The sequence below is a fragment of the Apostichopus japonicus genome, chromosome 11 (assembly GCF_037975245.1).
Source record: "Apostichopus japonicus isolate 1M-3 chromosome 11, ASM3797524v1, whole genome shotgun sequence".
Classification (NCBI taxonomy): domain Eukaryota; kingdom Metazoa; phylum Echinodermata; class Holothuroidea; order Aspidochirotida; family Stichopodidae; genus Apostichopus; species Apostichopus japonicus.
The window spans coordinates 4,868,182-4,883,535 of record NC_092571.1 but is presented as its reverse complement, the minus strand read 5'-3'; the positions used below and the strand labels follow the sequence as shown (position 1 = coordinate 4,883,535).

At 36.8% G+C, this 15,354-nt stretch overlaps 1 protein-coding gene across 1 annotated transcript in view; it reads right to left on the bottom strand.

Moving 5' to 3' along the window:
* The window catches only part of LOC139975663 (retinal rod rhodopsin-sensitive cGMP 3',5'-cyclic phosphodiesterase subunit delta-like), a 42,191-nt gene extending 27,228 nt beyond the window's left edge, over positions 1–14,963 (bottom strand). The window contains exons 1-3 of the mRNA XM_071983756.1: positions 14,247–14,963; positions 12,082–12,144; positions 377–528 (exon numbers count right to left, since the gene is read on the bottom strand). Of these exons, the coding sequence (XP_071839857.1) occupies positions 377–528; positions 12,082–12,144; positions 14,247–14,287 (256 nt within the window). The 5' untranslated portion in view covers positions 14,288–14,963. The remainder of the gene's footprint in view (positions 1–376; positions 529–12,081; positions 12,145–14,246) is intronic.
* Positions 14,964–15,354: the final 391 nt, after the last annotated feature.

Sequence of the window (15,354 nt, the reverse complement as noted above, 5' to 3'; positions counted from 1 at the left end):
TTTGCTACAAGTATGGAGCCTTAAAACAGTAACAGTGGAGAGTCAATTTTGCGTTTTTGGAGAGTCAATATTTATTCACGCCGCCTAATGGCGAGTGCTTTAAAATTCATTATTGTCGAGGCCTGGTATCAATCTGAAGAGCTTGCGAATGAAAACGAGAATGCAAGCATTAAATTACATTTGTGAGACACAAAATCTTCTACACTGTATTACTGCAAATGGTTACTTAATAGTAGGGAACAGTCAAGTGTCTGTGACTGTACTGGTCTTTTTATTAATTGCAAAGACTATCCAATGATATTTTATTACTAAATGGGTTGGACAAAAGTTACACCCAAATGTAAACTGCAGCCTTAAAATGATAACTTAGAAGTACCTTCTAGACATCTTCCTTTGAGAAGCACCTTTTGTTCCAATCTGAACTGGTTCATTTGTTCCAACGATGAAAAATTGATTTCTCTCGAAACAGACTTGCACTTCAGTAAACGCTTTGGTACTCTTGCTTCGTGTTCCTTCCCTGGAACTGATCTGTAGAAAGGCAAATTTATAGCTCACCAATTAGCAGCTCTTTCAGCTGGTTATCATATATGTTATATAACATGTATGCTATTTGTCTAAGTAAATCCTAAACTTCCATAATGACTGCATGTTAAACATAAGCATGACTAGTAAAATTTCAATTCAAATAACAAAGAAACTTTTGAAACATTGCTTTTGAATATGTTTACTAGTAAAAAGAAAATGTCTAGGCAACTGAAAGAATGAATAAGTCAAATGCATAAACTATTTGTTTTATTATTTAGAAAAACAAGCAAGGGTGTCAAGTTTGAGTAATACTTGGTGGATTTGGTAAAATGATTGTACAAACACAATGAGCTGCTTGAAAGAAGAGGATGGCACAAAGGCTCCAATGCACCCTTCAATACTATGCATTAGGCAAGGTGTGTTCTCAAATCTTGATTATATTAACATACTTTGATATATAATTGTGACCATACCTGTTATTCAAATAAATAAACCAATTTGTACTGTAAAACTTCATAATTTAAAGCAGCAATCAGGTTTTCATTCTGCTTCTCAACTCAATTATTTCATTCATTTGTTCATTCAATCATTCTACCCAAGTTGAAGGGTACACAGCACTACAAAACTAATAAAAGCATACATTATGAAAGTCTCCATTCCGATGACACAGACCTTGTAAATAAGTGTTCAAACGATAATCGGAATCAGGCTGATTATTGCATAATCGGAATCGATAAAATTACGTGGAATACCAGTTATGTCATACCGATTATTCAAAAACATATGGAAGGTGAATATTAGTGTTTGACCAATTATCGGTTACACAATCGGCGTTGGGCCGATTATCAGACAATCGGTAAATAATCGACATCAGCAAAATCCATCGTGCTACCGATTATTTGGAACCGATTATTACGTTCCACATAAAGGATTGTATTTTTCCGCGCTTTTGATTCACCACAACCACAGCGGGAAAAGAATGTAGATCATTCGATTCAACGCTATTTAAGGTGCGCTAATCTACTGTGTAATTGTATCGCAAGTTCTTCACGCGAGATTGTACTAATGCTCTCGATATACTATCCAGTTTTGGCAGTTAACATCATACAGTATACCAGCGATAAGCTTAGGAGGACGACGTAATTTTTTTTTTTCACTTTGCTTCTTGCATCTAACAAAACCTCCTGGTATCATGTGTAACGAATGATAAGAAAGATTAATTGTCTCGACTAAATATAAAAGCCAAATCAATATACATTTGAACCAATTTGGGCGTTTTACCGTAGGTGAAAACTGGTAAGTGAAACAATAACATTAGGGTTTGTTCATTGTGAGTTTTACGTACATTAGGCTAGTCTGGCTGAAGAACGGTTGAGCTTCATAACTGTTCGGTTTGACAATGCGCCCAACATTTTACAAATGGCATAAAATGAGGAATCAAGTCGCCAAATACTCCTAAAAATCCCTAAACATGTTTGGCGATTGTCCTTGTTCTACTGCATTACAGTATTTTGTGATTAGGCAAACATTCTTACGCATATTTTTGCGAAAAACCCGAAGCAACTTTTTTCCCTGATCGCATGTACCATACGTGCTAAAACAACTCCTTACAGTAACTTAACTCCTTACCACAACCTACTAAAAGCAAGTCTGATTTCCAGCGACAAAGTCAATGGGACTTTAGTGTGTGATTTCTCCCACATGTAGTTTTCCACTTTTTTGACAAGTCCATCAATTTTTTACATATCAATCACAAAACAGCAAACTAAGATATAAGCCAAGTTTTTTCCCTGCCAAAAGCGTTAATTGGCAAATAATTAAGGATATTTGCAGATAATGAGAAAAGTGTCCACGGACAAAATTACACATTTAATAATAATCGCATATAGTTCCCCCAACCCAATAGTTTGAATTCAACCAATCAGAGTTGTAGGTTAAGTTATGATCCTTTGCTAAAAATAGATTCAAAATGTCGAGTTGGTAACTTGGTACAACTTGGACTCTAACAGCTTCCTGGTACAACTCCCATAGACACAATCACAATCTACACAATCAAGCATGGTGTTGTATTACGTATTGGCCAATGACGTTCGTAGCATATTATGTTTATTATTTTATTATGTTATATGTTTATTTGGATCCCAACGGAAAATATCTTCAAGAAACACAAAGTTGAAATGTGTAAATTTTTCGACTTTTATGCCACCATTTGAAGTAAGATTTGAATAGAAAAGCTAGTTATGTATGTCATTATGGTATTGTAGAATTAGTGAGGTTGAGAAAAACCATAGAAAAGGACGCAATAAGCTGCTTTAAGTCAATGGAGAAGCGCCATTGACTTACTGTGTATGATCGTTTGAAACAACGTTCGATCGAAAGTTTAACTTGCAGATGGTAATCATTGAAAACTTGAAGCAAACGTTTGGGATTGTTTTATTTTTCTTAATAAAATAAAACTGTTAGCAAACTGCTTATCCACTAAAGAGTCTGTGTAAGAATATGTGTAAAAGTAAGTTGGCCTGACGTTTCGATCCTGCTAGGATCGAAACGTCTGGCCAACTAACTTTTTACACTTTTTTTTTCATATCAGATTATATATTTCGATATCACCTTACGAAATAACAAATATTTTATTTCCATGCAATATACTTTTCACTTTATTTAAGTTGGAGTTCGAACACTGATAATGGTTATAATACCAGTTGTTTAAGCTGTTCCTAAATTCTTCTTTTTTCATTTCGTAGCCAATGGCTACTATTTTTCCCATTCTGTATTCTGTACAGCACTGTCATTGTGTTGTGGCGAGATTGCAATACCTCGTTATAAACGTACAGCGCCCCCATGTATGTATCACAGTGTTAACTTACTCCATTAACCTTTACTGTGAAACGTTAAGTTGTCGTATATGTCTTTGATTGTATTGGGCTAGAAATTGGTAATCATGCATAACACTAAATCATACTTAAGGCCAGTTCCACGAAAATGATGAAATAATCGGCTGATTGTCACAGGAACTGATCGGTAATCGGTAAAACCAATTATCATATAATCGGTCGAACCAATACTTTCAATTTTAAGGGTTATCTGCTATAATGTTGTTACAAAATTAAAAATTAAAAAAAAAATGTTATTAAACATTAAGGTGCCAGTAACTGTGTTTAAATCAAAATAGTTCACATAGATATCTTGTGCTCACCTACGAATGGTAAGTTCCATTGCAGAAACGGAAACAAAGTCATATTTCAAAAGTTTCATTCGTGCTGTACATTATGTTCTGTGTAAGTATAATGTACAAAATGTCCACGTATAATTATGCAATATGTATGCCAGGGCAGAGATACAGCTCTGTACAAGGGATGTGAGAGGTCGGATTAGAAACTTTTCGTCTTGAAGATGAAGGTTGTAGCTGAGTGGACTATTCCAACTGAACAGAACTCTCAGTAATATCGATGTCACTGGGAACTGAGTGAAGTTTGTTTCAAACAAATGGTCCATCTGAATATTCATGCCATGTCTATTAAGGAGAGGTCTGATTGGCTATTAAAATTACTACCAGATAGGTAGTAGAAATATATAGGTTTAAGATAAGACGTGTGTGACTAATGAGATCTTCTGTCCAGAGCCTGTGAAGGGAATGTAGAAAGGGGAGGAAAATATTACAGACGTAGCATTTTCCCAATTTTATGTAGGGAGACTCATTTGCATCGCTGAGCAGAGTCTAAATAACATCCTATTTATTGTTCATAACTTGCATTAAAACCATTTGAATTTGGCTGTTTTGATATACTGTATGTTAAGCAAAGAGGTGTGCTCTACACCATTAATACATTTATAAACCATCTTCTTATTTTCCTGGAAACAGACGTTCACTTTATTAACCATTCTGTTAATATATTTTATATCGATGTATCTTTTACTAATTTGCCTTCATTATACACTGATCACCATGCCAACTAAGTATTCTTTTTTCCTTAAGTATTTCTATTGACCGTTGTAATTGGTTGCTGCAGTGGATCAGATAAATCTTCAGTGAGGTAACAAAGCCTTGCAGACATACAGTCTGTACAGCTTAAAGGTTTTATTTAGAGCAGTTCAGATGAAAACCATAATTACAGAGGCTGTGCATTGTACTGTAGCTATATCATCATCTATTCCACACAAGGACATTGACAGTCAGGATTGCCAATTCATTTTCTTTAATAGTGAAAAAAATGGGCTTTTTGAATGAAGTTTTTTTTAAATAAGATGAATGATAAGTCAATTGATGCTTTTATTTTTTTTATCCCATGTTATGTTTATTATGTATACAAATTACTAATATATTTTTGCAATACGTACCTACATGATACCCAGTACTGGATTAATGAAAATAAACATCTTTCACTGTCAACAAAACTTAATTTTGACCTACTAATCATCAAAACAACTATTGTTGCATGAATTAGCAGTATTGTTGTCTACATAGAATGCTTTCAATTTAGCAAGGTTTGCATTGTTTCTTTGTGAATGTATTTATTTATTTTATTGAATCTGTTATTTTAAAACATCAATTGATTTAAACCAGTGTGATTGTTTACAAAGAGGGTTCAAACAAAGGAGTTAAGCACTCCTTGTGGAGTTCCTGGCTTTGGGAGATTGGGTTTAGAGACAGAGTTAGAACCACAGGTTGCTACCACAGGAGAAGAAAAGTTGGTCCAAAATTGACTGTTAAAAAACTGCATAGCTGGTTAAAATATACTGTAGGTAATGTGCCTTATTAATGCACTTTCTTCTATTCTTTGTAAATCTCTGCTAAATTCTCTACATATGCCTATATTTCCTTACAACTATGATGGATGATTACAGTATTTTTTAGCTCTCTATCAAAGGCAATATAAATACTTCACATATACTGTGAAGAGTACAATAGGTGACCAGTATGCATCAAGATAAATCCTACCGTACAGTATAGGCCTACTGTATGTACTGCACTGTGGATATTCCCTGATACAATGCTTGCAAAAACTCTCTACAATTTCCATTACTGTCTACTGTAGGTTTTTTAGGCCACTAACATCAACACAGCACCAACTCTTACAATCACGGAATTTAAATTTATGTTATCAGGCGCTGATCCGGGAATTTCTACCCGGGGGGGGCGCACGAATGACTATCAAGTGGAGCGCCACCATTGGTTGGCACAGTAAAAAAAAAAAAATCTGTTTTTGACCCCCCCCCCAGATCACCGGAAATGGCACTTCTCGGGCTTGATAATGACCAACCATATGTACACTTTTGCCTGAGAACCAAGTATTTCCCAATAGTTGTTTTTTCATCCATAACCTTTTTGAAGATTGTCACCAGTCACACATCATGTTCGACCTCGTCGCATCTCCTCTGGATCATTGCTTTTGTAGGTGATTCTACGTCGCCGCCCATGACACCCGTCAGGCCCACATTTCAAGGTTTTTAAGCCCATTATTTGTTCAGAATATAAAAATTCACATTTCTAGTGAATAAATTCACTTCCAAACATACCCATAATGTTGCACAAAATTTCATCTATGGACAACCAATATAGAAAAACCTCCTTTAACCCCTAACAGACCGGTCAAAATTGCACAAGTAGAGGGAAGTATGATGAAGAATGTTGGTGAGGGAATTTTCGAAAATTCAGACACAGTTAATTTATTGGTGTAGTGTACAAATATTAAAACCTCTTTTAACGGCTACTATGAAACTTTGTTGAAGGAAGTGAAAAAATACCAGATAATTCCGAAACCGAACACTACACACATAGGGGTAGGAGGCGAGGGGGCTGCAGCCCCCCCCCCAACCTAATTTGTTTGTGAAAATTTGGTCAATATGCTGAGACTTTTTCGGGCACCTACTGAAAGAAAAATAAATTGCAATGATGTAGCTAAAGGAAATCAAAATCTCCTCGGTAATTAAAAAAAGTTCTAAGCATGCCCGACTTATTCGCCATTACGGATTGTAAAAGAGAGTTTTGACATAATTGGACCTCCATGCTTTTTCTCCATCTACATAAAACATTTCGTTGTTTACATTAGCATCCGGCGGTATACTCCACAACTTTCACGGACTGTACGGTACACGATGGCATGCGACATAATAACCGTTGCATGCCTATATGATACTTATATTAACATGTTGAACGTGCGCAAGTCGTTACAGCCCCCGCCCCCCCCCAAATCAAATTGGGCTCCTATGACTACACACATAGACAGTTTGGAGGCTGTTCATCCTGGTGCGCCATTTTCATGCTCACTGATATGATGTGATATCTGCTGTTTGCTTTACAAATTTGAATAATTGAAATGAGACTGAAATAAATCACTTTTATCTGTTTATTGTGCAATGCCCCACATTTCTTTTTATTTCTAAAAACGCAGTTTCAAGTTCATTACACTTTCAACTGAAGGCTTCGATTTTCTATCTGCCTTCAGTTTAGGGAAGATCTTGAGATTTTCATCCCTAGATATCGCTAGATATTGCTAGATATCCATACAGTACAGTGTCCTTGGGATTTTTCGGTGCCTGATCTTGGGAAATCGGGAGTGGTCACACTCCATGTAGGTCAGTACGCGACCTCTAGATGTCACTAACACACAACCTGATCACTTGTTATCGATGAAGTGGTGTATTGCATTAAGTCATTAAGTTTCGATACTCATTGGTAAGCGATTAGAGGGGTGGGACTTAGGGTTGTGGGGCGCACGTTTTCATGCAGATGGGAACAATCTCAAGAAGTGATGGGTGCATCCGCCCCCGCCCCCCCACCCGCCCATGATATGCACGCCCCTTCCGAAATCCTCGATCAGTGACTGGCTACCCTGTGTATATAAAAGGGATCAGTGCTGTAATTATGTCACTGTTCCTCTGTCTCTTCCCGGTGTCTTTGCGTTTATCTTCTACTCCCTCCCTTTCTCCATTTTCTCTCTGCTTCTTTTTCTTTTCCCTTCCTTCTTCCTTTTTTCCCACCTCTTTTTTCCCTTTTTTCTTCTCTCTGTTCTTTTCTCTCCTCTTTTGCTTACCCGAGGCGCGCGCTGCCAATGCTCCCCCTGGATACGCGCCTGGTTATACACTGATTTCTTTCCAATATATACTCCAAACAAAACTTCAAAACTTTTCAAAAACTTTGATACATCAAAATACTCACTTTCGCTGAAGGTGGTCTTTAAAGTCTCAATGACTTTCCAACTTACTGCCCTAACAGCTCAGTGAAAATAACACCATTCTATGCAATTTTCATATTAATAATCAATATTTTTATTGAGTTATCTATCATTAAACATTTTGAGCTGAATAAAAGTTGCCAGATTTTCTTACGAGTCTGTAGATTCTACAAACTTCAATCAAAATTTGCAAGCCCTGCCCAACAGATCATGCGCCAATCAAATCTCTCTGTTTTGTTCACGACTGTTAGGCTAGGCTTACCTTCACTTTCGTGGTTAGCCTATGTTAGGTCAATTCTCTTGAATAGTATCTTTCTTTCAGCCTTACCGATGTAGCTTGCGAAATTGTGTCATTTCTTTCCATTGCATGGAATAACAGGTGTTTTCAGAAGTTTCCTCCGTGAAATTGGGTAAAAAAGTGGACGATACGAGTATAGATAGGTTACATTTGTGTAATGAACATGCTGATATGGGCAGTCGCAGTGATTTTATGGAAAATCATTCGCGCCAGAGGGCAACAGAAAAGAAATTTCTTTCTTTCGATTGCGACAGCTTTTCTCCATTAAACCCACCTGGTCAGAGTGCATTTAGAATAAGAAACATTGAATCTGCTTCGGAAGTTTGTTTTCCGAAATTCATCAGCAAACACGTATTGAGACTTTAATAATGCTCCTAGAACAGCTGCAATGGGTATGTATGTAGTAGGAATATTTACTTCATTCACTTACAGTTACAGTAGTACTATTGTTTTGTGAACCCCCATTTTTTAAGTATATGATACTCCAGTAACACGCCTCCTTTCTGACAATCTGATTTAATAATTAATTCTTAACCAGCAGTATGAACACCTTTAGTATAGTACATTGTGTCTTCTAGACTCCAGCTGGTATGAAACATTTTCAAAATAAGTAAACTGTGTTGAGGTTTCATTGTTTAGAAAGAAACTTCTACTACTGTTTTACCTACAGTATTTTACCCAGTCGCGGAGCTAGGGGTATTGGTCAGGGGGGCGAGAATGGTCTGTAGGGGCGCTTTCGACACTGTCTAAGTAGAGCGCCACCACAGGTTGGTGCGGAGCGTACAGAAATTTTTTGAGTAAAGATACTCCCTAGATCGCTGGAAATGACCCTTTCTGGGCCTTGCTAATTGATAAACAAAGAATAAATAGCTTTTAGAGCATTTTGTCAGAAAATTACACCAACAAATGTGACAAATGTCAAAAGATAGATGAGAGCGCATTACAAAATTCAATAATCGCGAATAAGTAAAAAGCGGTAAAAAGCTTAAAAGGGCGCCAGCAGTCCATTTGAGTCCGTCAGGGGGGGGGGGGGGGCGGATGTATGGACGCTCCACCACTGATTTTACCTACAGACTGAGGATAACTAGGTCACATCTTCTGTTGGTGGCATAGTGACAAAATCCATATCAATCTGCTCAAATGTTCTACTTCCATTAACATGTGTCTGTATGAATGGTCCATTGCAAACTCTCCTAAACATGTATTCTAACAGGAATATTTTCTTTCATGATTTTTAAATACAAAAAACAAAAATTTGGAAGGCTAAATGCTAGTAGACTATATATTCCTTTTTGTCAAATTTACTTGATCTGCCAATTGGCTCTAGTTCTGTTGTTTCCTAGTAAAATGTCATAGGGCCCCTTTACCATCGAAAAGGTATGTTAAACTGTACATTTCAAGCCCTGTAATAAAATGAAAATTCCCACAAATAAATTATTGGGATTTAGCATTTTCTGTACTGTTACCATGCCCATGATGTTCCACATGAGCTAATATGGTACATACAGTACCTGTTGATATCTGTCAGCGATACCTGCTGGGAACAATGGTAGCTTGAACTACTACTCTGCACATGTCAGAGTGGTGCCATGTGGAATAAGCATGTGAAAGTTCATTTACAATCTTAGATCAATCACTACTTATAAACTTTCCTGGTCAAAGGTCAAGCATAAATTGGTTGAATATTAAGTAAGATTCACCAATAGAACAGGCATTCTGTACTAACCTTCTTCATGCTGTCCTATAGGGATTTATTAGCATTGCGTAAACAAGGTTACAACCATTGCATACTGTAGTATGTACAGTAAATACTGTAGGATCAATTAACGTACATTAAAGGAAACATAATCTCAACCATAATCTTTGGTTTAAATGACAAAGAGCTTTATGAAGATTCTTCGCCCCCCCCTCCCCCAAACAGCTTAGAAAAGTGTTGGTCTGTTTTCAGACTGTGAAACTTGTGTCTGGGAGCTGTCATTTTATAAATAATTGATGTTATAGTGCCACTAGGATCCCAAACATGTTACTCGCTACACTTTTCTTATTTTCTAAGTAGAATGTTGACTGTGTTGAGACTGAAACCAGTGCCATCGCTTTGGACATGTTTAAAAGGTTCGACATTTTAGAATCAGCATGTGCAAAACCCATCTCCATGACAGAAATATACATTTTAATGCAGAAATACATAGGGAATTGAAGCATACCTGTACTGTATATATGACCAGTGGCTGGATCATGCAATATTTCCAATTGATCAAGTCTTCAGCCTTGTGTGTGGCAGCATACACCTTATAAGCTGCGGTATCTCCCAAACAGAGTGAGAATTTTCTTAGCTTTTTGGGGAGAGTTGTTCTTCATAAGATCTGCGCCATTTAAACCAAAGATGATAGGTAGGTTTGTGTCTTCTTTAAGATATTGCCTAAGCACAAAAACTTACATATCATCAGTATTGGCTACAACTTGTAAGTTGCTTATATTTGTTAAAGTTTTGCAAGTTTCATCATCCGCTGAATGCACTTTCTCTTTGTAGATATTGTGCGCTTTATAAGTTAAACATAAACATCCACGTTACTTGCAAACATTTTCATATTCATGGACTAGACCCGATGCAGGGCTAATGGTAAAAGTAAGCTACATCGGAGTACTGCCTACACTAAGAAACCTTTCTTTCACTTGTCAGTAAACATGCAACTTCTTCCTGAAGATTTATGCTTCAACCTCATCCTTCAACCTCAACTTATCCTTCAACCTCAACTTATGCTACAGTAAACCATATTCAAACAAGATCTTAAATGATCCCCACTGCTGCAAAGTACACAGAACAGGTACATAATCCTGCTGCTACCCTTAATATTATCAGACACTTTCAGAAAACAACCCTACTGGCTACATATGTGTACTGCATATGTGTACTGCATATGTTTTCTGTACAGTAGAGAGTGAGTAGACTGTACTGTACAGGTCTGCTACTACACTCGGCATGATCCTACAAGGCACTTTCAGGTAATGATTCAAGAAAACACTACACAAAGAATCTATATACAGAATTCTCCTGAACTTTATTTCCTTCTGGATCGTGTGTTCTACAGTACAGTACATGGCTTGCTGACCAGGTAAATCTATAGAACCAAGGTTGTGGTACAGATGTTACTCTCCTTTACAAAGTCAATATATAAAGAGCAAACTTTTGAGTCCTATATAGGTTTAGTCAAACATGCTCCATGCCAACAAGCAGCATGCAGGTATCTTTGTGTACAGAGAGGATTATACAGATATTTACTGTAATGAATAGTCTACAGAGCTAGTGATGCACAATACTATGCAGCACTGTTGTGAGTGTTCACTGCTCATCCAAACTATTTTTGAGTTAAGGTTATCTGTACTACAGACTGTACTGTACATAAAACATGATTGATTGTATAATTCTGGCAAATAGCAAGTCAAGCATCAGGCCAATTGATGCACAACCCAAAGAAACCAGTACTTGATACGATGGCTACAAACTTGATGAATTTGAAATGCTAACTGTAAAAAAAGAAAAGTTACCAAAATTGACTCAGTCACAACTATTTAATGTTCATTTCCAATCATTAATATGGCAGGCTAACCAAAACAGCAAAATCAAATGTCCGGACAAGTATTTGTAAAATATTTGATATAAGTTGAAAAGAAGAGTTTTGTATACTGAGATATAAGGTAGCATAAATTGTTGGTTCAACTTGCTCTTATTTAGGTTTTGTGCCCCCTGTCAGGAAAGCTTGAAATTGTAAATGGCTGTATACAGTCTCCATCTGCTGTAACTACATTCCTACTACTGTATACTACTCTTGGAAAATGTTGTACCATTTCATTTTCATCAAACTTGGGATTTGTGTTATCTCAATACAGATGGTTGTGAGGCAAGACTATCTATAAAACACCAACAATTCTTGTGCTTCTACAGTAATAGTCACACACTCTATGGTTGAAGTATATATATACTGTACGGTGGAACCTTAAAATAATGTGTCCATAGGGACATGAAGACACTGATACTGATTCAGTAACACATTTGGTTAATGCTAATGAGTTGTTAATACTTACAAATCTTCTGTAGCTTGCCATAGAATTCTGCCAGTCTCTGCATCTCTCAGGTTCATCCAGTTACTGATGTTGAGCATAGAGAATTATGGAAAAGCATTCAATGGTCACTTTTAACATGTATTTACTTTGATCAGTCAAGATGTTTATTGACCTGGTACATTGTGAAGAATTTATTGCAAATCCAACATACTGTATGTCAAACTTGTTCCCAATGTTAATTCAAGGTTCGCAATTGTGCAAAATCTAAATAGTTCAAATAACATGCCAGTTAGTGCAACCATTGACATATATCTTTGAAATGAATGCTGCACTCCAGCTATTGATATGACATGGTCAGCTACAGATATCTGGTCAAGCTCTTATTTGACTTCCTCCTCAAAGGTTAATGAAACACTTAACTGTAATCATTTACCAGATCTTCCTCAATGTCTGGGAATACTTGAGGAGTAGAAGCTCCCTCTAACAATGTTAACACACTGTCTAAAGGGTGCTTTACAGTTGTGACAACAAAACATGTTATATTAATGTACACTTTTTTATATATGGAATTTGAAGTACTGAGTTGTAGCGACAAACCACGCACAATACTATAAAGTAGATACAAAATATAAACAGAATGGCCGGTTTTGAATCCTGATAATCCAGTATTTCCAAATGGCATGGAATTACAAAATTCTTTTGGTGATGAAAGACAATTTTTTTACGATTTCTTAGTTGGCCCTAAGCAACCATGTCTTACTCTTCGGTTGTCACAACAGCAAATTTGGTTGTCCCAATAAATATGACCTAAAGAACTAGATGTCCGCAGGACGACCTGTCACGCTGAATGTGGTTGTCCAAACAGACGTTTGGTCATCTCAGACAATCATTAGTAATTGGCATTATGGCAGGCCCTAAGCTATATTAAGCTAACCCATGTGCAGATATTTAGAGCTTTAAGTTCAGCATTATTTTAATTAAAAAGTGTGACGTTATTAGCATTGTGGTCAATTAGAGCTTTCCAATATGTGATAGGGCAACGTGAGATTTTAGAAGGTGATTAGTTCCCTTCACAACGCTTTCATGGTGTCCTAGAATTCTCGTTTGATAATACATCATTAGCAATCAATGTTGGTTAATAATGTATATACATGTAATAACTGCCAAACCTGCTTTACCAATTGGGAAGAAGACATTTCAAGATAGTACTTCATAAATGCTTTGACACATTTTCCTAACAATATATTTTTTGCTAAAGTTGAAGAAGGAGTCACAGTGGAGAAGTTAAACAACTTTTATCACTATTAATAGGAAAAGAATTAGTTTTTACTGGATAATGAGTCACAGCGGCAAAGTAAAACAACTTGCCAGTGCCTCCACTGGAAAATGAAACCTTCTGAAAAGCAGGGTATTTTATAATTGAAGTGTGGAAAATGCTGAGAGCATCTGTGGCTTTGATCTAGTCTAGCCTAGTCTACGTTGAGTTATGTCTATAGTATAGCAAAGGCTTCATAATTGACGCACCTTCGTAATTGACGCACCTTCAAATATTACTAGCACTGATACAGCAGGCAACCTAACCTTTTAGCTGTCCAGCAGAGTTACATATTTCATGGGTTTGAATACATTTCAGGTATATGCTGATCGAATTGTGGTTTTTATAAGCTTTTAATACCCTCCTCTCAGTTTTGCACGTTTTTTTTTTGACATTTGGAAATCTTACTCCCTGTAAATAATCAAAATTACCTCAATATAATACCACTACTCTCTGGGACCTGACCTGTCTGAGCTTAGAGGTTCAGAGCATAGCAAACAGAATCCAAAGTCAATGGATGTATAATTAGGCCTACACTACAGTTAGCTTATCGACAAATGTGTCAATTTAGAGGTATGAAAGAACTTGGCACAGCAAACATTTTGTGGTCAAATGCTTCTCAATTGTACGTTGCATAGGCACAGACCAATAACATTTTTGAGATCATTACATTACTGAGGAACTACACATATGAAAAATGCATGCAGTTGAGTGATTTGGATTTTTAGTTGACAGACATCGTCAATCAAATCCTTAAGTGCATCAATTATGAGCCCACCATGCTATATGAAAAGCCTAACGTTTGACAGGCAAAACACATAGGCCTAGGCTAGGCCTACAACACTATACAGGCAAATGTACAAAAGGATACAGCTTGAAGCCTTTCAAAATATCTTCTGCTTTTGCAGGCATTGTGAGGCAGTCAAAGTTTTCAAGAAATGTAGGTTAACACTTCTCAACGTCAGCATTCACCAACTGCTCAGCACATCGGCTTTTGCATGCAGAAAGTAATGTTCGCAGAAATACTAAAAAACTGGTTAACTGTGTCGTCACTCAAACAGAATTTCTTCACAACGGCACAAACGTCGTCTTGTCGAGCACAGTTTAAAGGTAGCCTACTTGGAAGCATTTGTCGTTGAGGTTTGGCTTAGCCTAACTTAGATTGACGTTATTGGTTCGAGCTTACACTCAGTTGTATGTTAGTCAACAAAACACCGGCCGGATTGAACACATAGGCTATTGCAGACCTAAGTTACAAAGGTTAGGCCACACGATTCACGAATGAACTCATCAACTTCAATATTGATAATATATCAATTATTTCCAATATTCCGCAAAGATCGAGCCGTTCAAACCAACGAGTATGCATTTAGTCTATAAAATCGAATCCAAGCGGACGAAAACGCCAGGATGAATACGGTGAGGTATGCGCGTTACACTTGATAATTCAAGAAAGTTGCCATGCATCTGTACGCACGCTTAGTACTGTCAAAGATATATTTGGTACTGTACCATGTAGCCTACAGTCTAGTCTAGAGTTCTAGACCCCATACGTGTGTATGTTATCTCGATCACTGTGTGATTTACACTAGTGTGGTATCTGTGGTATCTGTTTAGTAGAGTTCTCCAATATTGTACATTCCATCCACTCGAACTGCAATTGTGTACGACGCCATCTCCTTTTTGACAATGGTAAAACATACTGTTCAATAAAAATGTACAAAATTAAATGGGTTTTTTTTCTAAAGGGTTGATTTTCGGTCCAATAAGAGTTTAAAAATATCGTTAAAAAAATCAAACTATCCGTCAATATTTTTGTATTTTGCCCCAAACTAGTAAAATCGTAAAGATAGTTTAAAAGTAGTATCCTTGGATGAATCACATTCTAGTGCAAGCTTTCGGGAAATACTAATCCTTCTAGGTTACAATTCGAGTTCGTTGTTTCGGGAACTGTGTGATCAACTTAAGCGAGGGAATAA